We start from the raw sequence: 23,641 nt of genomic DNA, 5'->3' as shown, positions 1-23,641 counted from the left end.
ATGAAAATAATATATGACAAAAATATCATGGAACACTCTGCCTGGTGGAGATTGACATTTCATTCTTTTTTTTCCAAGATTATTTGGGGTACCTCCTGGGGGATTCCAAAAATAAAGTTCAGCTCTGCCAAATACTCTCAAATACCACTGAAAGGATACAAAACCACATTCTCACAATAAATAGGCAAAAATCTTTGTCTCTTAGTGTTGTGACCTTCTAGATTAGACATGAAAATGTTCATAACTTAATGTATGAAATAGCGAAGCTGGAAAGGTTTATAAAAGTTACGCTTTACAGTTGGACGTATACATACAAAGACTAGCAAGTGCCTTTAGGGTATTCTTGCAGTCCAGTAGGGGTTGTAAGATATTGCACGCCCCAAAGATTTTGATGATATCTTTGCTTCTTTAAGATGTCAGATCCCTGTCATTCTTTAGAAAGAATATTTTAATAATGAAACTTTGACATCTTCATCCAAAAAATTACATATTCTTCTAGTACCATGTGGACAATTGCATGAAAACAGACAATATTGTGTCAGTAGTGAAGGCTGATCTTAAATCAAAAACTGGTTCATTTTAATGACTAAAATAGAATAAGCTATGATTATTGCTTGGCTTTGTTGCTTAGAAGGCCAAAAGTCACCTTTGTCTAAACTATAGAATGTGAATGCTACCTGGAAAATGTCTTTCAAAGTGTGTTCTCTGAACAAGCATTAATAAAACTCAATGACTAAAAATAAATAACATATAGAAAGTCCTTAGACTCTTTTTTTTTCCAGAAAGAATAATTAAATATGTTCCATAAATGATAAATTACAAGAGTTTTTTTTTAAGTCATCAGCTTAGGGCCCAGAAGTATCAGTATAAACAGGCAATTTAATCTTTATGATCATTGATTACTTGCCACTCATGTAGGAGAGTTAATTAGGACCAATCATGAAGGTTAACTAGTGATCTGGATATTAGAGTGTGATTCTCAATTCACTCATAGGAACCAATCAACACTAAGCCAATAGTAATGACTTTAAGCCATTGATTGGACTAGATTCAAACCAGTGACCAAGATGTGAAATTTGTGAACCATTAAAAATTCTAAACTATTTAGTCCCATATCAGCAATCTATTTCAAAATACATGAAGACTCTAATGTCATTTTGTTTTCTGTAAAAATGACATTTCACCTGTCCTGAAAAATAACAATCTCACTATTTTTAACTACACTTTTACAAGAATACTCATATTTTGATTCTGTGAAATTTAACTAATGGTATGAGCATAATTATAAATCAGAATTACAAAGAAAAACTAGGATCATTAACTTCAGAGAATACCAGTGTTTTGGTGGTTAGCATGATGGCAGAGGAAGGGGAAAGATTAGTGTTTTCTTTTATTCTCCTTTTAAATAAACATTTTCCTAGGATACATTAAAAGGTGAATTAAATGTGAGTTAATACTCTTTCCATACTCTGCACTGCATAGCAACGCATGAGTGGTATTGATAAATTGACTTCCTTATACTCACCCCCCTCACAGAGTCCTCAAAGGCAGAGGATAAAACATTCAATTTCAATAATGTATACCAAGGTTTTAATCTCATCCTCCCTTCTTATTAGCTATATGACACTGGGTAATCTCTTACCTACTTAACTTCCTCATCTGTAAAATGGAGATAGTAAAAAATTTACCACCTACTTAGAATAAGGACAAAACAAGAAATCTTGAAAATTAGAGAAATAAATAAATTGGAAAATAAAAACACTCTAGAATCAATGAAACAAAACTCTATGCTATTTCTTTGAAATTGCTAAGAAAAGTGATAAAACTTTAACCAACCTGATTAAAAAGAAAAGGGAGGATAACAAAGTTAAAGATGAAAGATGAAATAATTATACTTCCTTCCTGCCAGTGTTTTATAAAGAAATCACTTTATGAAATTTAAAACATTGTATAATTATAGTTTGTTAGTATAGCATCATTCATGGAAAAGATGACTAGACTCCCTAATATGAAGACACACACCTACTGTTCTCCATTCCAGTGAAAGATAAAGATAAATAAGGAAAAACTTTCTGTTCGTAGGTAGGATCAAAAGTTAGAGCAGGCTACAACTGCTAGCTATTATGAAATCTCCTTCCCCAAAATATTTAACAATCATATAGACAGTCATCTACTTAGAAGAGGCAGCTAAGGGACATCTGGGTTCAAATCCTCATCCCAGGAGATTGTTATGAGAACAAAATGAGATAAACATAAAGGCAGGCAAAGAAATAAACATTTATTAAGCACTAGCTATGTGCCTGACATTGTGCTAAGCACTAGAGAAACAAATACAAGCAAAGCAAGACAGCCCTGCCTTCAAGAGCTATATAAACATTAGCCATCATTATTATTAGATGGGTTGGACACAGTCTTATCTGGAGACAGAGGAATGTCTATATAGTTCCTTCAATTATGTCAACACTCTATCATTGAGAATTATTCTAGAACTATAAATTATAAAAATAATCTTAGATAACATTGATATTTCCTCATACATTAAGTATGATCAATTGAATTCTGTTTTCAAAATACAAAAGCACCATTTTACCTATTCCCTCAGTGCTAGGTAATTTCCTAATTTTACCCTGGAAATTTCTATAAAATCAACTATGTAGGGACTTCTGGGAGCCAAGATGGCAGAGTAAATAGTAAGTCACTCTCACTCTCCCTTACTGGCTTTGAAAAACTAAGAAAATACTATCCCAGAAAAAATCCTGAAACATTAGAGAAAGCACAAAGATGGGGTGCAGCAGTTATTTAGCTCATAAGGCTATGGGGGAGTAATAGGAAAGGTCCCTCTTTCTCTGGCTTAAGGGAATCAGCACAGGATAAGAGGCATCCTGGCAAGCCCTACCTCAGCAAACCAGTGAGAGACCATGAAACCTAAGGTAGTGATGCAGACAAGGGCTGGCACCAAGACTCCTCACTGCTCAGCCTTTATGCAGAGGGGGCAAATGGCAGATACCAGCATGGGGAACATGCAGACACCAGCATGAAGAATCACCACTTGTGTGACTGACAGGTGTCCACTAGCAACTGAGCCTACCAGAGTTGTAGCATAGCCCTGATAAGGACATGACCTCCAGTGGCCCAACCACCGATACTCCCACACCTCAATCCACAAGCTTCTGTGTAACCTAGAGGGAATGAAGTAAAACCCCATGTAGCATCTGCACACACCAGCCAATACCACCAACAACAGGTAATCTCAGCAACAGGTAAGCTACAGTCTTCAGCTGCCAGAACCAAAGACCTCATCACACAAAGCCAATAACCAGGCCCTTACCCCCCAGCACAAGTAGTGTGGCTCAATGCCCCCTGTCCCTCAGAGGTAGAGACCAACTTAAAAAGACAGGGAAAAGGCTAGAACAGGGAGCAAGAAGCAACATAGAAAATCAAAGACCATAGATTCTTCTCATGGGGACAGGGAAGATCAAAACACAAATTCAGAAGAGGACAGCATTGTCACTATATCCACAGCTGAAACCTCAAAGGGAAATATGAATTGGTCTCAAGCCCAAAAAAACCTTCTTGGAAGAGTTCAAGAAGGATTTTAAAAGTCATCTTAGAGAGGTAGAAGAAAAATTGAACAATTCCTTTAAAAATATAATTGACAGAATGGGGAAAAAAGTACAATGAAGAAAACTTCTTAAAAAGTAGAACTGGCCAAATGGAAAAGAAGGTCCAAAAGCCAGCTGAAGAAAACTATTTGTTAAAAATTAGAATTGGGTAAGTGCAAGCTAATGACTCTCTGAGATATCAAGAATCAGTCAAATAAAATCAAAAAAAGAAGAAAAGGTAAAATACCTCATTGGAAAAACAGCTGGCCTGGAAAATAGATCCAGGAGAGATCATTTAAGAATTATTGGTCTACCTGAAAACCATGATGAAAAAAAGAACCTGCACAGCATTTTCCAAGAAATTATCAAGGAAAACTGCCATGAGGTGCTAGAATCAGAAGGTAAAATAGTCCTCAAAAGAATCTACCAATCACCTCCTGAAAGAGAGCCCAAATTGAAAAGTCAAGGAATATTATAGCCAAATTCCAGAATTATCATGTCAAGGAGAAAATCAACCATCTAGGACTCCTCCTTTTCCTCCTCCTCTATGTCTACCACATTTTGGTCATTATTATAGCAAAAGCATCTCCCTAATTCCTAGAGGAAATTAGAACATGGTATCATCAGAAATGTTATGATTCATCATTCACTTTAATGACTTTATTCTCATTTTTCCCCAAATTAAGAATGTGATGGTTCAACTCTGTTCCGTTGCCTCATATTAATCAAAGGTTTATGTGTCTGTAGGAAAACATTCATAATAATGTGATCTTCAGAAGGAGGAGATGGGAAGAAAGATTCAGGTATGAAATCAGTCAAGTGATTCAGGTATGAAATCAGTCAAGAAGGTTATTTTTTTAAAAGCAGCCCCCATATACAAAAAAAATTCTCTAACGCTGAACCAGCATTGCCGTTCTTATCTTGCACCTGCTTCTGTGAACAACAATCCATCCAAACCCTGCAATCAATACATTTGTCAGTGTCATTAACCATGGCCTTTCATGCCCCTTCCCCTCATCTTCCTTTACCATTGGACAGATGTTTCATCTCCTAATCAATGAACTGGTGATTCTTTCACCAACATCAAATGGTGCAGCAATTTATCAGTTCAAGGATTTTACTTTCTCTAATTTATCACATCTAGCAAACCTCGGTGCCATTAGCTAAACATTTAGCATTATGTCCACTATAACATATGCATTCAACAGCACTGGCCTAAGATCAAAATGTTTCATAAAGGGTAATTAGTAACTAGCTATAATTTCATTTTATTCTACTGTGCAAAATATGGGAGATGAAAAATTCAAATTGAGACATTGCACACTATGCATAATTGTTTTCAATACCATTTAATTGGCATGTTGATTGCTAATCAATTTTGAAATGCTATTTTTTAGTCTAATGGACATATTCTTTTCTTAATACATGAAGATTTACATATATTACACTAATTAATGTTAATGGGGATTATAAACATAAATCTTTAGCACATCAAAAGAATAATTAATCTCTTAACATTACCAAAATATTCATCAGTTTCTTAATTCATAATGTGAAAAAATATTCTATTTCTTTTTACCATCCAGCTCCCTTTCCCCTCCAAATTTACACAAATTACTTGAACAACTTAACATAACAAATTAAGTCAGTATTAAATGTTAAAATGCAGCTTTAACAGAGTTAAACTGTAAAAGTCTAGAAACATGTATTGTTTTCTTTCTTGCTTTCTCATCTGAGTTATAAACTTTAAAACCTAATGAAATTATTAATTAATTTCACTTTCAAACAGAAATTGAAATTTTCAAATGATTGTGAGAATTTATAATTATGTAAATAAAATTGATATGGAATAGATGGAATTTGTACATCTTATAGTTTGCATTTTTTCTACAGTGATATGAATTTCAAATGTTCTACTTTAAAAAAAATCATCCTTTCTCTGAATACTTCAGAATGAACATTGCTATGTAACATTCTGCTTTGCATAACAATTGCTGAAGAGAATACGATTTTTGTAGTAAGACAAATAGACTGATATACCATTGGTGAAGCTTTGAATTGGTCCAGTCATTCTGGAAAGTAAATTGGAATTACCCTTTTAAAAGAGGGTGAGGGAAGGACCAAACATCCATACCCTTTGACCCAGTAACACAACTATTAAGCATGTACCTCTTTGGATTATTTATATGTTAGGAGAAATTATCAACATGTGCAAAAATATTTATAGCTACACTTTTGTGATAGCAAATAATTGTAAACAGAGTGGATACTCATCAGTTAGGAGTGGCTGAGCAAATTGTGCTATATGACTGTGATTGAATATTGTTTCCCCTTAGAAATAATGAAAGAGAGAAAACCTGAATAGAATTGGATGAACTGGCACAGAGTTGAAGTGACTACAACCAGCACAAAATATGGGAGACGAAGATTTGAAATTAACACACTACACACTATGGGTAATTTGTTTTCAATCCCATTTCACTGACATGTTGATTTATTATTGTTTTATTATATTTATTATCATGTTGAAATATTATCTTTTAACCTGATAGTCATATTCTTTTCTCAAAGAATAAAGATTTACAATCCAAATCCAAAGATTTACACATAATGAGTTTAATAACATAAAGGAAAATATCTGTGAAAAATGTTCTGTTCAATGCTGTAAATAACCATAACTACAAATGGCTCATGATGAACCATGTCTTCAAACTTTAGTAGAGAGGTGCTGGACAAAAGGGGGCCATATCTAGTCAAATTGAACTATTAGTCGTGCCCTTAGTTAAACAATCCATCACTCACTTCCACTTGTTTTCCCAGGCTATTCCTGACATGAATTCCTTCTTCATCATTGCTCCTTGCCTTCCTTCAAGGCCCAGCTGAGGTGCCACCTTTTCTATGAAGCCTTCTCTGATTCCCCAGTTGTTACTGTTCTCACCTCTTTCAATTTTCTTTGTCCTCTCTTAATATGGGTAGAAATATCTCCATGAGAATATGAGCTCCTCGTGGGCAAGGAAAAGTTTGGTTTTGTCTTTATATTTCCAGTGCCCTACACATAGTGACCATTTAATAAACATTTGCTGAATTGAACTGATCAAAGTAGTATTTAAGAAAGTTCAATAAGCAATTCTGGATGGAGAGAAGAGGAGAAAGTGGAGGAGGAGGAGCAGAAGGAGCAGCAGGAGGAGAAGGAACCACTACTCAAGGAATTCATTTAGGAGGTAAACATACTAGCTGCTTAATAGGCAGTAGCTCAGAGAAGACTGGCAATTATCTAAATACAAAATAATGCCATTTTTATAAAGGAACAAGTACACGTACAAGAGACTTTTCAAAGGCAAAATGTACAGAAAGTGATGGCCTACTAAATATTGGGAAGGAGAAGGATAAGTTGGAGCCTGCTCCAAGGTTTCTGATCTGGTTGACAAAGAAATGATGATACCATTTATAAGAACCAGAAGACTGAAAAGAAAGTTGACTTAGAGAAGAGGATAAGGTCAGTTTTAGATACGTCAAGTGCTGACAGAACACACAAATGACAAAGTCCAATCAGAAGTTGGGAATCATAGGATTTAGAAATGAAAGGAAATTAGGGATAATCTCCTCCTACAGAGGTGTAAATTAAGGCACAGATATGACATGACCTGCCTAAGGTGACAGGAAGTAACAAAGCTCATATTCCAGTACACATTGCCTAACTCTAAATATGGTATTCTTTAAACCATGATAGAGAACTGTTGATCTTCTCTAGTCTCCCGAATTATCTGGTCCTCTTAGCTTTCCTGCCACTGTCTAGGGCACCAACTGTCCTCCCAGCCCCTCAAGGTCACACCCTTGCTATCCTACTGAACTCTTCTCTCACTCTCCTCTCACAAATCCTTGTGTTGTCAAACTGTGTCATGCCTGCCTTCCTCTCCACTCACCTAGCTGCCACATTGGTCAGCCTTTCCTCACCACACACCTGGATTATTGCAATGACCTTCTGGTTGGTCTTCCTGCCTCTGATCTCTCCCCACTCCAATCTGTCTCCAGTTGTTGCTGTTGTTAAGTCATGTCCAATTCTCCATGACTCCATTTAGAGTTTTCTTGGCAAAGATACTGGAATGGTTTGCCATTGCCTTCTCCAGCTCATTTTACAGATGAAAACTTGAGGCAAATCAGGGTTAAATGACGTCACAGCTAGTAAGTGTCTGAGGTCTGACTTCAGACCACGCTCTATCCACTTTGCTTCCTAAATGCTCCCTCAGAGGCTAATATGATTTTCTTATAACATAGATCTGACCATGTTACTCCCCTCCCTCAATAAAATCCAGTGGCTTCCGATTACTCTCAGTATCAAATGTAAAGTCCTTTGTCATTTAAAGCTCTTCAACCTGTCCCCTTCCTATGATCCCAGCTTTCTGACTTTTTTTTTTTACTCCTATCCACATACTGTATGATCCACAGATACTGACATACCTATTTTTCATGTATGATAATCTGGTTCCCTACTCTTTGCCTTTGAATTGGCTGACCCCCATTTCTAGAATACTCTCTCTATTACTTCTGCCTCCTGGCTTTTCTTGACTTCCTTCAAGATTCAGATCAAATCTGAAACTACCTTCTGTAGAAGGTTTTCCTTGCTCTCCCCTCCTCCTTCATTGCTTCCACCTCATTGCTTTCCCTCTGAAATTACCTTCCATTTGCACTGAACACATTTTATAAATTCATAATTTTTTGTGTGTTGTCCCCTCCATTACAATGTCAATTCCCTCAAAGCAGAAACCATGTTGTGCATTTCGTTTTATCCTCAAGTGCTTAGTATAGTGCTTGGAAATTAGTAAGCACTTAATAAAAGCTTAAATATAGATGAAAGGATTGGACAGAAGGCATGAATTATTGTTATTATTATTTCAAATAATAATAGCTAATGCTTATACAGTGCTTTTAAAGGCACATGACATGTAGCATATTTTTATTTATTAGTCCATTCTTTAGCTAAAAGCAAGAGCGGATAAGAGTGCTGTGCTTGGAATCAGGAAGACCAGAATTTTAATCCATCCTGAGACATTTACTAGCTGTGTGACCCTGGCCAAGTCTCTTTACCTCTGCCCACCTCAGTTTCCTCATTTCTAAAATAAAATAATAACAGCCCCTACCTCCAAGCTGCTATGAGGATCAAATTAAATAATATTTGTAAAATGCTTGACACAGTACCCAGAACAAAGTTAGTGCTACATAAATATTAGCTATTACTATAACTATTATTTTATTGCTTAGCAGAGTTCATAAAATATAATAGATTTTGATAAATACTTGTACCTTCCCCTCAGACCCACAGAGAATTACAGTTGGAAAGGACCTCAAAAGTCATCTGGTACCACCTACCATCTAATGTAGGGATACCCTCTACAACATCCAAGAAACATGCAGTCATTTCATTCCTCCTTGGAGAAGCCAATTCTATTTTTGAATAGCTGTATTATAATTTTTATATTGAATCAAAATTGCTCCTCCGCTTGTAACTCCCAACTATTTTTCCTAGTTGTGCTCTCTCATACAAAATAACTCTATCCTTTCTTCTATGTGATAGATTTTAAAATATGTGAAGACCACCGATAATGTCGCTTCCTCACCCCAGTCTTCTCTTTTTTGTGATATACATTCTTAGCAGGATACAACAGAAAGCACACTCGATTTGAAGCCAGAAGACTTGTGTTCAAATCCAAGCTGTGCCATTTACTACCCATGTGACCCTTGACAAGTTATCTATCTTTTCATTTTTTATCTGTAAAATGAGGAGATTGACCTAACTGATCACTAAATTCACATCCAGCTCTACATCTATGATCCTGTGGCACAATTTCAAAACCTGCTACCATTTTGATTACTCTCCTTCAGAATTAGGTTCATTTGTTTCAGTTGTGCCCAGAACCCAGAACTTAACAAGGTTGGTGTTCTGCTGACAAAGAATAAATTATAATAATAGCTAATATTTATATAGAACTTTCAGGATTACAACCTACATGTAAAGTAGATTGTGCAATCAATCAACAAGCATTTATTATGTACCTACTAAGTGCTATATTAGGACAACCAAAGCCATCAGAGTTTAGATGTCCAAACATACAAAATGCAAGAACATACAAAAACATACATATATTACAAAAAGGGTTCAGTTTCTTCCATTTTATTGTTGAAGAAACTGATACTCTGAAAGATTAAACACCTCATCATAATAACGTAGTTCATGTCAGAATCTCAGATCGTTAGTTGTAGGGTTACAAACCTAAAATATTATGATGGGGTAGTCAATTGTTTCCACATCATCAATTGGCTTCAGAGTCACTTGAGTGGACCCAGATGGACAAAATCTAGAAAATCTTTGCTAGGCGTTACAAGTCCCATGCCATCTTCCATACAATCATAGTCAGATGGTACAATGGACAGAGCACTGTGTCTAGAATTAAGAAGACCTAAATTTAAATCCAGTCACAGACATTGACTACCTGTGTGGCCCTAGCCATGTCACTTAACCTCTGTCTGCCTCAGTTTCTTCTACTCAGGAGGATAACAATAATGCCTACCTCCCAAAGTTGTTCTGCAGATTAAATGAGATAATATCCAACAACATTTGTAAAGCATTTAGCACAATGCCTGGTACATAGTAAGCACTTAATAAAGGTCTATTCTCTTTACCTCATAAGATATCTTTAACTAAAACTGTATAATCAGAACGTGAAGAAACTTTTCGTTATTTGCCATTGAAACAATCAACTAATAAGCAATTTATTAAACACAGATTATGGACCAGGTGCTGGTCTAGATACTAGGGACACAAATATAGGTGAACCACTCAAGAAACTTATATTCTACTATTCAAGCTTTACTCTATTGAATCTCTGTTTTCTAGAGAGAAGGCCCAAAAGATGGAACAATTTTGTGAAGGCAAAGACACAAAGGCCCATGGACCAAGTCAAACCCATCAGCATCCCAGTGAAGTCCCAGTTGGGAATTATTTCTCTTTGATGGCATCCATTAATTGCCAAGTATTTATTAAGCATATATGCCAGCTATTATGCTAGGTCCAGGGATAAAAAAGACAAAGTTCATCATAACAGATGGACATGATTCTCTGACTTCATAGGGAGTATATGTCATAGAAGCAAGAAATGAAAAAAACATCTATTATTTACTTACTTTACATTAGACACTATTCTAAGCACTGAGGATAGGGATAGAAACTAAACCTATGGCAAGTCATTAACTCATAAGGTGCAGAGAAAGTGATCATCTACATTAGAAGAGGGAGTGTTCCCACCTAGGAGTTTCCTATACAAGGAGTAGGGATACAAAAATTAAAAAAAAAGACAGTTCCTCTTCTCAAGAAGCTGATAGTCCAGTGGGAGGAAATAGCACCTCTAGGAGGTAGGTTGCTTTTTAATAAGTAGATATTCAGAGTGAGAATAGATTGAAATAAGCAGGATTTGAGGTCTGTCTCTATACACTCGAAGAAATTGCCACAGCAACCTCCCTTTACCATGGAGTTAGTTACACTGGATACTAGATTGACTGCTTAAAACTTCCCTGATCCAATGAAACTGAGTGTTCTGTTTCTTTGCCTTGTCCTGTCTTGGACCTTGACTAACTGACTCTAACTATCCCTGATACCAGTCACTTCCCCCAACCACATGACCTTCTTGGTCTTACTGACCTCCACCAATGTCTGCTGCCTCGCCTAACCATGTTCTGGAATAGCAGTGAACACTGTAGTGACATTCTGGGTCACCATATTTTATTCGTCCCAGCCAAATCCACCCCATTTATAATGACCTCCAAGAAAAAAAATTCAGATTATTTTTCATTGCTAACAATTAACTAACAGTATCCTCAATTGGAAAATTTGTCTTTATATGTAATCTTAAAACCCTTAGGTTCCATTGTGTGACCTGTATTGTAAGATGTTCAGAAGCTCCACTTCAGTGATGCTGTTTACGGCCTTTAGTTTTTCAAGTTTTAAGAATTAAAGACTGAAGAAGGATGAAAAGTTTACAAATTTTGAATAATTTTTTCTGCTCATTTTACAGAAGTAATTCCCCCATTAAGAATAACAAGCATTTCATTTGCATATCATGCCCCCAAATGACTTATGAATGGTATCAACTTTTATAATAACACAGTACTGTGCCATAGTTACTAACATCACACCATGCAGAGTATAACATTACTCAGGTGTATTATTTCTAAATAAATAGAAGTAAATATATAGGAAAAATCTAAATGACCTGAAATGCTCAAGGAATGAGCTTTTCTGAGTACAGGAATTTGAGCATTGATTTGAGGGTTATTTGATGTCCTTGAATAAATCATAGATTCAAAGAGGGAAGAAAATTTAAAGACTTATCTCTGGCGCTCCTTCATAGCCAATAATACAAATCAAGTCAGCAAACATTTTTTTAGGTACATACTATGTTCCAAACACTATGCAAAGAACTAAGTCCTGGTGAGCACAAAGAAAGGGAAAAATCAAACCCAGCTCTTGAGGAGCTCATAGTCTAATGGGGAAGTCAACATACAAACAATCCCATATAAACAAGATCCATCTAAGATAAACTAGGAGAAGTCTGAGAGGGAAGGAATTAAGATTAAGGAGGCCCAGAAAAGGTTTTTTGCAGAAGGTAGAACTTGAGCTGAGCCTTAAAAGAAATGAGGAAAATCAGAACAAAGAGAGGAAGGACAGAGGTCCAGTCATGGGGGACAGCTTGTGAAAACAGTAGGAGTCAGGAGATGGAGTTTTTGTCTTGTCTAGCAATAGCAAGATGGTCAGTGTCTCTGGATGGCAGGTTGCATGGAGGCGAGGGAAGAAGAAGAAGACTGAAATGGTGGGAAAAGGTCAGATTATGAAGGGCTTAAGTCAAATAGAAACTGTCAGGCCTCTAGGCCAGCAGTAGCTAAGGGCTGAGTAAGCCCTTTGACCACCAAAATGTTTCATTCCTACATTGCTATCAGTCTGTAATTTGTCTTGGTCATGTTATCTGACCATCCCTGGATTCCTCTTTGCTTCTTATATCCTGTTCTTACATCCTATTTGCTCCTTCCTTTTTTGTTGACCTGATATTTTGTCTGTCTTCTCTGATCTTTGATCCCCATGGCTTACATCTTAGATTCCCACTCTTTTGTCTACCCTGGGACACTAGTTCAGAGTGGCCATGGAACTGGGGTACACACACTCTCTTTCTTTAGTGTTGCATTAATGAATGAAGCAGCTGTAGAGCAGTGACCCCAGCTAGTGTCTTCCCTTACTACTAAAACCTGTAAGGCTACACACTGCTCCACTCAGATTCAACCATTCTGACAGCCCAGGAGGGTTCTCAGGCTCAGAAACTGCTAGGACTTGCCCCTGGTAAGAATACAGTTCACCTGAATGCTTATTAGTAGGGATGGGGTAGCAGGAGAGGAAGGTTTAGTACTGATTGAGGCATGTATAGAGTATAGGTAGACACAGTAGTAGAAAGTATAACTAACATCTAGCTATTTTTGTCACTTTGAACACATCTTCTCTCCCTGCATTAGCTATATTCCTAGACTCTTCTGTAGTCTACATGTCTACACTGAGGCAGCTAAGTGAAACACTGGAGAGAGACCTAGTCCTGGAGTAAGGAAGACCCGAGTTCAAATGTAGTCTTAGAAACTTACCAGCTCTGTGGTCCTAGGCAAATCATTTAACATCTCTTTGCCTTGGTTTCCTCATCAGTAAAATGAAGATGATAAGAGCACCTATCTCTTGTTGTGGGAATAAATGAGACAATATCCATAAAGCATTTTGCAAATCTTAAAGTGCTTTTTGAAGGCTAGTGATCATGACAACAAGGATGATGATGAAGATGACGAAGATGATGATAATGAGGATGACAATGGACCTGCTTTTGTTTTCACCATAATGACAAACAAATCTCTCTTCCAAAGCCCTGAGCAAGTTGACTGCTATTATCTACAGGCACCAGCCAAACATACAGGCTTCTAGCTTGCCTGGATAAGCCTTATTTCTCCACCTGGATATCTTATCTCCCCATCAATCTGGGGATATCAGTCCATGAACCAGTTTTCTTTCCACCATTACTATTGAAATATTTCTGAATAGTATTAATTTGCCTTTCCATCCTAATCAAATTTTCATACATACAGTTTCTTTCTGTTTGGGGTTTTTGATCCAAAGCTAGAATTTCACCAATGTGGATAGTGTCTGATAAAGAAACTCCCTCCACCAATGTGTATCAGTGACTATTCCATAACTTCTAATTTTTAAAATTTGCGTGGGCCCCTAGGAAGTTGAGATATTTACCTTAATCAATCAATATGTGTCCGAGATGAATCTTTAGTCACGTTCTTTCTAACCCTGAGACCAACCTTCTATCTATTACCCGTATTTACTGATCTTTCTAAGAAGGAGTTGTTATTCAGTCACTCCTGACTCTTTGTCACCCCATTTGGTGGAGGGGTGTCACGAAGATACAGGCAAAGATACTTGAATATTTTGCTATTTTCTTCTCCAGCTCATTTTACAGATGAGAAACTAAGAAAAATAAGGTAAGTGACTTTTCCAGGGTCACACAGCAAGTGTCAAAGGCCAGATTTGAACTCAGGAAGATGTCTTCCTGACTCCAGAGCTCACACTGCATCCACTGCACCACTTAGTTTCTCCTAAGTAGGAGTACAATCAACAAAATTAAACCTTTCTTTGCCAATTCATAGTTCCATACTTATTTCAATATTATTAATAATTATTCATACTTAAACGGCATTTTGAGGTCTATTGATCACTTTTCTCATGAAAGACCAATAAAATATGTAGCACAGATGCTATTTACTCCTATTTTATAGAAAAAGAAAATGAGGTTGAGAGAGAGATTGACTTACCCATGTCATGATCACATAGTTGGTAAGTATAGAGAGTCAAGACTTGAAGTGGACTCTGCTGAATCCAGGTCCCAGGCCCCTCTACCAGACCACTTCTCAAATAGGTCTCTGAAAACTTTAAAATTGATTGCCATTCTATAGATTTTAAAGTTTTCAGAGACCTATTTGAATATGTATTGACACCAGAACATTCTAAAAGTTGCATTTTTCTCCCTAAAAATACCTGGTATCAGATTATTTCCAAACATTTTCTTTTTTCTTGTAAAAGTCAGTTACAGAATAAGATTCTAATGAACTGAAATTTCAATTTAATTAGATTCAAGTTTGTCAACTTTATGTTAAATTAATTTAAATGATTGCTTAGCACTTCCTGAAATGATTAATAAAATATGTTTATTAATTTACACATTCCTGGAAAAACCTTCCTTTCAGCTATGTGTCATAATGGATAGATTGCTGGAGTCAGGAAGACCAGAATTCAAATCAGATCGCAAATACTTACTTGCTCTGTGACTCCAGACAGTCCTTTAACCTCTATTTGCCTCAGTTTCTTCTTCTATAAAATGTAGATAATAATAGCACCTGCCTCTCACAGCTACTGTGAGGATAAAATGATATAATATTTGCAATATTAATGTTATCATCATCATCATCTTTATTATAGACAGAAAGCATATCCAATGGCATCTTTGAAGGTTCAGAATTTAGAGAGATTACAAAAACTGAGCAAGTTACATATTTTATAATTTACATATATTTAAATGATAGTATTGATTTCAACATTACGGGACAAATCTTTTATAATACCATTGCAGTTGGAGGTTCTTTTTAAGGTTTTTTATTAGTAGAAGTTATGATATTTTTCCAAAGTAATATTCACTCAATCAGCAAAATACTTATTGAGCTATGTGAAAGGAAGACCCTTTGGTAAGAATTGAGATACAAAGATGTCTAAGATACGGTCCCTGACTTCTGGGAACTTGCCATCTAGTAGAAGAGATAAATAGGTATACAAATCACCAGAATGAAAGACAGACTGTAAGTACCACGGGACAAGCAAAATGCCATCAGAATTCAATGTTCTCTAAGCAAAGTCCATATTTAATACATCAAGAAAGAGGTAAAGCAGAGTTTGGCATCTCTGGAAACATGGTTAAACTAACATAGGATAAGAATTTTGACATCAAGTACATTTCATAGTATTATAATTTCTCATGCTTATATTTTCCAGAGCCATAATCTTTTTAACGTCTTTGAAATAATTCCTAGGATGTGTACATAGGAAAAATAAAAGAATTAAATAGATAATACCCATATGGCACCTTAAGTTCTGGAAAATATTTATATAAATTATCTCAATGGAATCCTGACAACAACCCTGTAGCACAGATAGTATTATCATCCCCATTTTATAGATGCAGAAAGTAAGATTCAGAGGAGTGAGATGACTATCTGGGTATCTCACAGCCAGAACACTCATAAGGGAACATATATTTAAAGCTAGAAGGGACTTGAAGCAACATCTAATTCAATCCCTTGATTTACACTTGAGGAACCTGACGCCATGGAGGTAAAGTGGCTTACCCAAGGTCACACAGCTGGAATATCCATAGGAAACAAAGATTCAGAGCTAAAAGGGACATCTAGTCCAATCCCCCGATTTTACACTTACCCAAGGCGACACTGCAGGAACATAAAGATCATAGAGATCATAAATCTAGAACTGGAAGCTACCTCAGAAGCCATGTAGTGTATAACTTCCTCATTTAACAATTGAGGAAACTGAGGTTCAGGGAGGTTAAGAGACCATCCAAAGTCACACAGCTTCTATCACAGGTAAAATTTAAACCCAGACCCCATTACTTTAGAGCCAGTACTCTTTTCACTGTACTCTGTGACCTCCAGTACCTGGGATTCAAACCCAGGCCTTCCTGACTCTTAAATTCTGCACTCTATACATGTGCCAGATTATATCACACAAAAAAGGAGAAACAAGGTCCAATGGAAATGCGAATGCTTTCAAATGAAAAATATCAGTAAATCTACATAGTAAAGGAAATGTTCTGTGTGGAGCACAAAGCTTTCTTGTTGCTTCATGAGCTGGCAAACATCCAGGGAGAGGTGAGTACTACATTCCACAGGGCTCAGGCAAAAAATCGCTATTGCAGTAACAGTCATCCAGACCTCTCCATGCACATCCTTATCATGCTATTTCAATATTATGCCAAAGGAAAGGTTTGCAAATTGTCCCACATGCAGCATGAAGGGAAAGGTAAAAATAAATGTTTTCCTTTGGTGTGTAGGGGAGGAGGTTTTTGATTAGAGAGAAGTTTGCTTTTATTTCTTAAATAAAAGAATATCATCTAAGGGCATTTGATGTACCTGAATCATTTTTGTTTGTCACTCCAAATTGATTTTCTTAAAGTATTTTGTGTTTCTACCTCTTGACTTAAACATTGCCTATCCTCAGTAATATGTTCACCTCTCAAAAAGTGGATTCAAAGTTCAAGAAGTCTTCCTTCGTGATAACAACGTCTTAGCACCAAGTTCTGCCTGACATGTTTTATACCTGTGACCTCTTCCATGCTAAACAAAGACCTCATAGCCCTCCCCCTGACTGTGGGGACAACTCACGTGAACATAAGTTCAACAATATTGCCACCAGGACCCCTCAGAACACCTGGTTCTGCTTACTGGGTTTTTACTTAAAATATACGTGATATTGGCAGCATTTTTCTTATTCATTGAATAAAAATATTATTCAACAAGTATCAATTCGGCAGCATGTATGTACCAGATAATAATGTACTATAAGTATGCTTCCATTTTTTTAAAAACAAACTTCTAGATTTCCTATATTTGACAGAAAAGTAATGACATTACAAAATATGTCTCAAGAGAAGATTTACGTATTAAAAGAATTAGATATTTGGAAGTTGTTAAATGGTTTGACCTAAAAAGCCCTAAAGGTGTGAAATGGTTGATAGTAGTTTTCAATAGAATAACTGAAAAGAGAATAATTGGATTTATTCACATTTTGTCTTCATTTCTTCAATGTAATCATCCTTACAAAGTTAACCATATAGGTATATCTTCATATAAATTTAACCTTTCAACAATTACATGTAGGTTGAGACCTAGAGTGAATGAGAACACAACTACCTAGTCTGATCCATTGGAGCTCCCAAGTATGTTGTTTATGGATTGAATAGGATTTGATGCAATAATGCTGCTTTATTTTTTCTCTAACTTTTAGAACTTGATCCTCTTCTGTCTTTCTAAGGGTCATTTAGAGTTACTTCAATATTTAGCAGGCATTCTCCTTCGCAAAAAATTTATTACAGGTTGACTGTTTTCTACTACTACTCAACACTTGTACACAACCTCCTCATCCCTTCCAGTGGTGTGTACTCACAGAGTTCAAACTGATGCTAATATGAATCTTTAAAAACAAAAAGGATATTTAGGAAGACAAATCTGATGCATTAGACAAACTAAACAACACTATATCCCAGAGTCCACAGTTCAGAAGAAGCACAGTAATGTAAAGCTAAAAGAATCTCATAGTCAAGAGATTCGGTTCTATTTCCCTAGAACTGGTTGTATCGCTTGCTAGTTAAATGACCAGCAGCTAGGTGGTACAGTGGATTGAGCTTCAGGCATGCAGCCAAGAAGACCTGAGTTCAAATTTGGCCTGAGACGTTTACTAGCTGTGTGACCCTGGGCAAGTCACTTAAACCTTAAAAGTCACATTTTCCTTATCTGTAAAATGAGCTGGAGAAGAAAATGGCAAACTACTCCAATGTCTTTGCCAAGAAAACCCCAAATGGGTTCATGATCCAAATGAGGTCATGAAGAATAGGACATAGTTGAACAAAAAAAAAGTTATATGAGCAAGTAATCTGATCTCTGGTCTCAGTTTCTTCATCTATAAGATGAAAAGTTAGGACTTGATGATCTGTAAAGTCTCCTCTTTCCAGTTACAAATTTCTATTCTACTAAAAATCACTTTCCTACTCTATACTCCTATGGAATTTCCACATCATTGCTCTTCTTCACGAAGACATATAATCAAGAGCTGACTGCATTATCTGCCTTCCCAGTAAAGACTCTCCTCCTACTGAGTAAAGCAAATTTTGTCTTTCTTACATTCTTTTCCCTGGTAAGATAGAAATAATCATGTTTGAGTGAAACATTTTCTCATGGTAAAATAATTATACACAATAGGTCCGATTTAAAATTTGTCAGGCAACAGAAGGTACTTTGTCAAATATTAAGAGAAATGAACTACACTATCAAGTTTCTGAACACAAAGGTTCATCCTTGCACTGTTTATACATAGTGAAAAGCATATCAAAAAGCGAGACTGTGTCTCCAAAAAGGGGGGAGGGAGAGAAAAGAAAGCACTCTGAAGCAGTGGAAAAGTGAAAACCTTTTAAAACACTCATGGGACTAAGGACTAACTGCTTTAAAAAAAACAGTATTATTTTTATCCCTTAGTTAACGAGCCATACAGGGGATTGTTATTACTCAGTAAAGTTCATCTTGACATCTCTTTCCTTGGGAAAAATACCCAAACTTTAGCAAAAGAAATTATTAAATCACAGCCCAGATTATGCTAGTTACAGATGTATTGAGTTTTGTTTTGTTTTGTTTTTTACACATAGTAAAACATTGGAGAAAAGCCCTAGAAGGTGCTGTGGATCCTCTCATGCATCACCACAAGAAGTATGTAGTTCAATGCCTGGTAGAAAGGGTCAATAACCTTGACCTCCAGAAAGTGACTAAGAAAAAAAACACAGCAAAAAGAGTGTAGGTCCCAGTATACTGCGTGGTAAAAGGAGCATATAGAGACAGACAAACAGACAGATAATTGTACTCTATGCTATAAGAAAATTGCAGGGTTTTGTTTTTTTTAATATCTTTCAACTCTCCTTTAGCCTTGCTTTCCCAAACAAGCAGTACCCAACAGCGTGCCCTGCCTACTTTGTTCTCTCTTTAAGGACAACTGTAAATCTGTGTAAGAGTAACATTTGAACTGAACCAAAACAAAAGGGATGAGGATTCTGTAACCCAGGCACACAGAAAAATCCTCCTTCAGCGCTCTGAAAGACTTCAATGACTATCTTTTAACCCAAGTCTGGTAAGAATCACCTCACCCTTTCAATACAGTTACATAATGGATGCTTCTCCTCTCTCTGGGAATCTGGGGCAATTGTACCCCACTTTGCCCTCCTCGCACAACACACACACTCAACCCATGCAAAACTGTTACTTTTCCAAAGAAAACCCGCACCACGCCACTAAACTTTCATATCACTACAGGGGAGGTGGCGGTCTTCAGGCTCTAAGCGAGGAGTGGTGCAAGCACTCACCAGCCACAGCGTCCCTTGCAGCATCCCCAGAACAACTGGGGGAGCTCATGGCTAGGTGACCGCCCCAGGAGGGAGAGAGCGCTAGTTCCCAAGTGCCTTGGGGAGGGGGTGGGGGAGCCCGACGTGGGGTTGGAGAAGCAGGTTGCGCCCAGGCTCACAGGCTGTAGAGGAGGGTGACCGGAGGCGAGTACCGGGCTTCCCGACAGCTTATCCCCCGGTGGGGGAACCGGTGGGGGCGGGGAGCCCGCAGAAACAGCAATCACTCAATCCACACACTAGATCGCAAGCGCTCCCAACGTCCTGAGTTACAGCGCAAAGAGGAGAGCTGGTGGGGAGCTGAGCTCCGCACCCAAGAGGGACTCGAGGGACTAAAGGACAGGCTGGAGGGGTCGAGGGGCCTCCGGGTCGCCAGGCAGACTGGTAGTGCCCGAGGGAGGTCCTAGGAAGAGACTAAGAGTAGGTGGCTTACTCGGTTGGTGCTCACTCACCAGCTGCAGAGTACAGAGGAAGATGAGAGTGCAGCGCCCGGTGCAGCATCCCATGGTGACTGGCGGCGTCCGAGCCCGAGAGAAAGCCCCGAAGCTCCGGCAAGCGTACTTCCTTCCTTGTCTTCTTTAATGCAAGTCCCCTAAGCCTGCCCCGGTTCCTGCACCGACCCTGGCCCCCACACTGGGGCGAAGGCTCACTGCCTCCAGACAGACCCCACCGCCTCTGCAGCCTCCAAGCGCTTTCTTTTTCCTCTTTCTGTTTCTGGGCTTGGGGACAGTGGTTTCTTGGCTAAGGATTGGGGAGGGGGTGTCTCTCTGCTCCTTTGTTGTAGTTTCTTCGGACTAAGAGAACTGAGGTCAGTGCAGCCCGGAGGACAGGAGCATCTGGCTGGGGTCCTTGCCTCCCCACTGTGCAGGTCTACTTCTTGAGGAGGGGGAGCAGAGGGTGGGCGGAGGTGGGGGAGAAGGGAGGCTACAGATGGTGAGTGGGTGAATGTCTGTTTAGGGGAGGGGTATACAGTAGGTGGGTGTCTGGTAAGTGGAGTGGGCTGAAGGAGCTGTGTGTGTGTGTCTGCGTCTCTGTGTGTGTGTGTGTGTGTGTGTGTGTGTGTGTGTGTGTGTGTGTGTGTGTGAAGGTGGGAAGGAATGAATGAAAGACAGTGTAACCAGAGAGGACCAGCTAGTCTTGTTCAGAATGTCGGAATATTTTTAGTGTGAGTGTGTGTGTGTGTGTGTGTGTGTGTGTGTGTGTGTGTGGTGTTAGCGAAGGTACTGGTGGTGGTGGTGAATGAATATGAGTGTAATTGAAGAGATGAAGTAGATAGATCTGCCTGGCTTTGGAATTCTGTCCATACATACATGCCTTGTGAGGAAGATGAATGTGCCTGCAAACTGATGGGAGTATGTGTAGGGAATCAGTTAGGCAGGTGCTCATTGGGGTAGAGAAAAGGCAGTGGTGACTCTGGAGAGTTATAAATTGAGGGATGTCGGTCAGGGGAAACGGGTCAAGGTAGGTACGAATCTACGGGAATAAGAGAGGATAGCAGCAAAAGATGGTAGTTTGGGTAACTGCCTTTTTGGGAAGAGAGTCATGTCGGGAAGTGGAAGATTGCGGACAGAAAGGTGGATTGGATGAGAACCTGAAAGAGGGAGCAAGCGAATGGCTGTGGACCAGAGGATATGGAGAGGGTGGAGGGTGCTGCTCTGGGTACTGACATTTCAACAGCTGATTACCTGAAGGGCGCTAATGCTCTAGGTTCACAGGAAAAGTTGAATCGAATTAACTAGGAGACGAAGAGGACCTTCGGGAAAATCAGAAAGGTAGGGAGAAATACAGACTGAACATTAAGAAAAATGAAGAGAACTCTAGATTGGATGGAAGATGTGAAAGAGCTTAAGGAGAGCCTTCCTTTGTGGAACTAAAGCCCCTCGATATCATCACCATGAGAAGCAGGAACGAAGGTGTTTAAGCAGGATGAGAACTGAGGCACAGGTTAGAATGGAGAAAATAGGAGTCCAAGTTCTGGAAGAGACTTTGCGGAAAACATTTGGACCGAGACTATCTCTGAAGCAGGACTGGATAAATGATGGTCGGAACCTGGGGTAACGACACGCATAACCTGCAAAGAATCTGCAGTTGTTTCTCTTTTATGGAACCGAGTAGGAGAATAATGAAGAGGACTGACTCTCACTAGTATTTCATTTCTGATTTCACTGGCATCTAGTGCCATGGGTGGAATTAGCGACAGGTAGCTTTTCTTTTTGAATGCATCTGAAACACACCTTCAATGCAACCACACATGAATGAGATTCCTTAGTACTTTGCAGAGGACAGAGGCTTTCAGACAGAGCTAGACTTAAACCTCAAATACACCCCTCCCTGTTCCTGCAGTTTGCTACTGATTTGCATTAGAGGATATAGAAAGGGGGTTTTAAGGCTCAGAACACAAAACTTTCATTATAAATACTAACCTAACAGTTCATTCATTTATGAGGATTTTGTTTGTTGTTTTTTGGGAGATGCTGAAAATCTATGGTGATTACTCTGCTGTAGATCTATTTCTTTCCCAATTAACTGAGTAAAAGGGCCTCTTTTTTTTTTTTTTTTTTGCTTCCAGAGTTCACAATTTAAACTTAAAAGATAGTGATTAGCTCCCAAGGAAAATCACTACAATTTCCTTTCCAGTCCTGTAGGGGCTCATAAATAACTCCATGATTAAGAACAGTGAAGGGGTAGAGGATGCTTACTTTCTGATTTCCTTTTCTGCCCAGTAAAAGAAGGGGTAGAGAAGAGAGGGAGTGACTGGAGTGGGATCAGTAGTCCTTAATGGTATCACAGCCAAAATGATGAGATCACTGGTTCTCCTGAGCTAAGGGAACAAGCCCACCTCCCTTTGGGGAATGAACCCATAAGGAAGGAAAATGGACACAAGTCAATGAATAATTTAGCATAGTAAAGAGAGCAGGGAGTATTACTGCTGCCAGAAAGGGTCAAACCATTCCTTGCTATGAAAGCTACAAAAGGTAGGGATGAGGATTGAAAGGACCTTATAAGAGAAGGTTTCTGTCAGTAGGTGCAGAAACTTGTTCTTTGTGTTTTAAATGTAGGGTCTATGAGAAACTGTCAAGATGAAGTAATCATCTTTGTGAACTCATCCCTGAACCTTTTTTACTTGAAAAAACATTTAAATGATTCACATTAGAAAAGACTGTGCAGAGACCCATAATATCTGCACTGCACACATTTTTACAACCTGCTTGTGGGCATACTTCAGGGGCCCAAAAAGGTACCCTTTCAAAATAGTCTCCACCTGGGAACTGATATCTCTCTGGTCAGAACTTCATCCTTTTGATTAACAAGGGTTTATAATGGAAAGAAGTCTGGACTTGGAGTCAAGAAACGTGCGTTCAAACAGTAGTTCTAATATTTATTGACTCTGTGACCCTGGACAAATTACCTCACCCCTCTAAGTGTTTCTTCGCCTGCAAAATATTTTCTGAAAAGAGTTCTTCAAAAAACTTAAAGAGCTATAGAAATGTGAGCTGTTATTATTACCCCTGCTGAAATGCAATTAACTTGGGAGGTGATAGCTCTCTGAGTTATCAGATATTTACACAGGGGCACAAGGAGATGTTCATGGAGAGAAAAGACATTAATACCTACCTATACCATGTTTGGACCCTGATTTTGCATAGTTTTTTTATAAAATAATCCTTATATTGACATTTTGAGCCTTTTTTTGGATGTCTAAGCTCCATTTTCTAAAACCACCTTTGAGTT

The 23,641-nt window shown here is 38.2% G+C and overlaps 1 protein-coding gene across 1 annotated transcript in view; it reads right to left on the bottom strand.

The window, feature by feature from the left end:
* NKAIN3 (sodium/potassium transporting ATPase interacting 3) overlaps positions 1 to 21,009 on the bottom strand; it is an 838,213-nt gene extending 817,204 nt beyond the window's left edge. Inside the window, exon 1 of the mRNA XM_072604673.1 lies at positions 20,362 to 21,009. Coding sequence (XP_072460774.1) covers positions 20,362 to 20,415 — 54 coding nt within the window. The 5' untranslated portion in view covers positions 20,416 to 21,009. The remainder of the gene's footprint in view (positions 1 to 20,361) is intronic.
* Positions 21,010 to 23,641: the final 2,632 nt, after the last annotated feature.

The sequence above is a fragment of the Notamacropus eugenii genome, chromosome 4 (genome assembly GCF_028372415.1).
Source record: "Notamacropus eugenii isolate mMacEug1 chromosome 4, mMacEug1.pri_v2, whole genome shotgun sequence".
Taxonomy (NCBI): domain Eukaryota; kingdom Metazoa; phylum Chordata; class Mammalia; order Diprotodontia; family Macropodidae; genus Notamacropus; species Notamacropus eugenii.
This window is presented reverse-complemented; position numbering and strand designations above follow the sequence as displayed.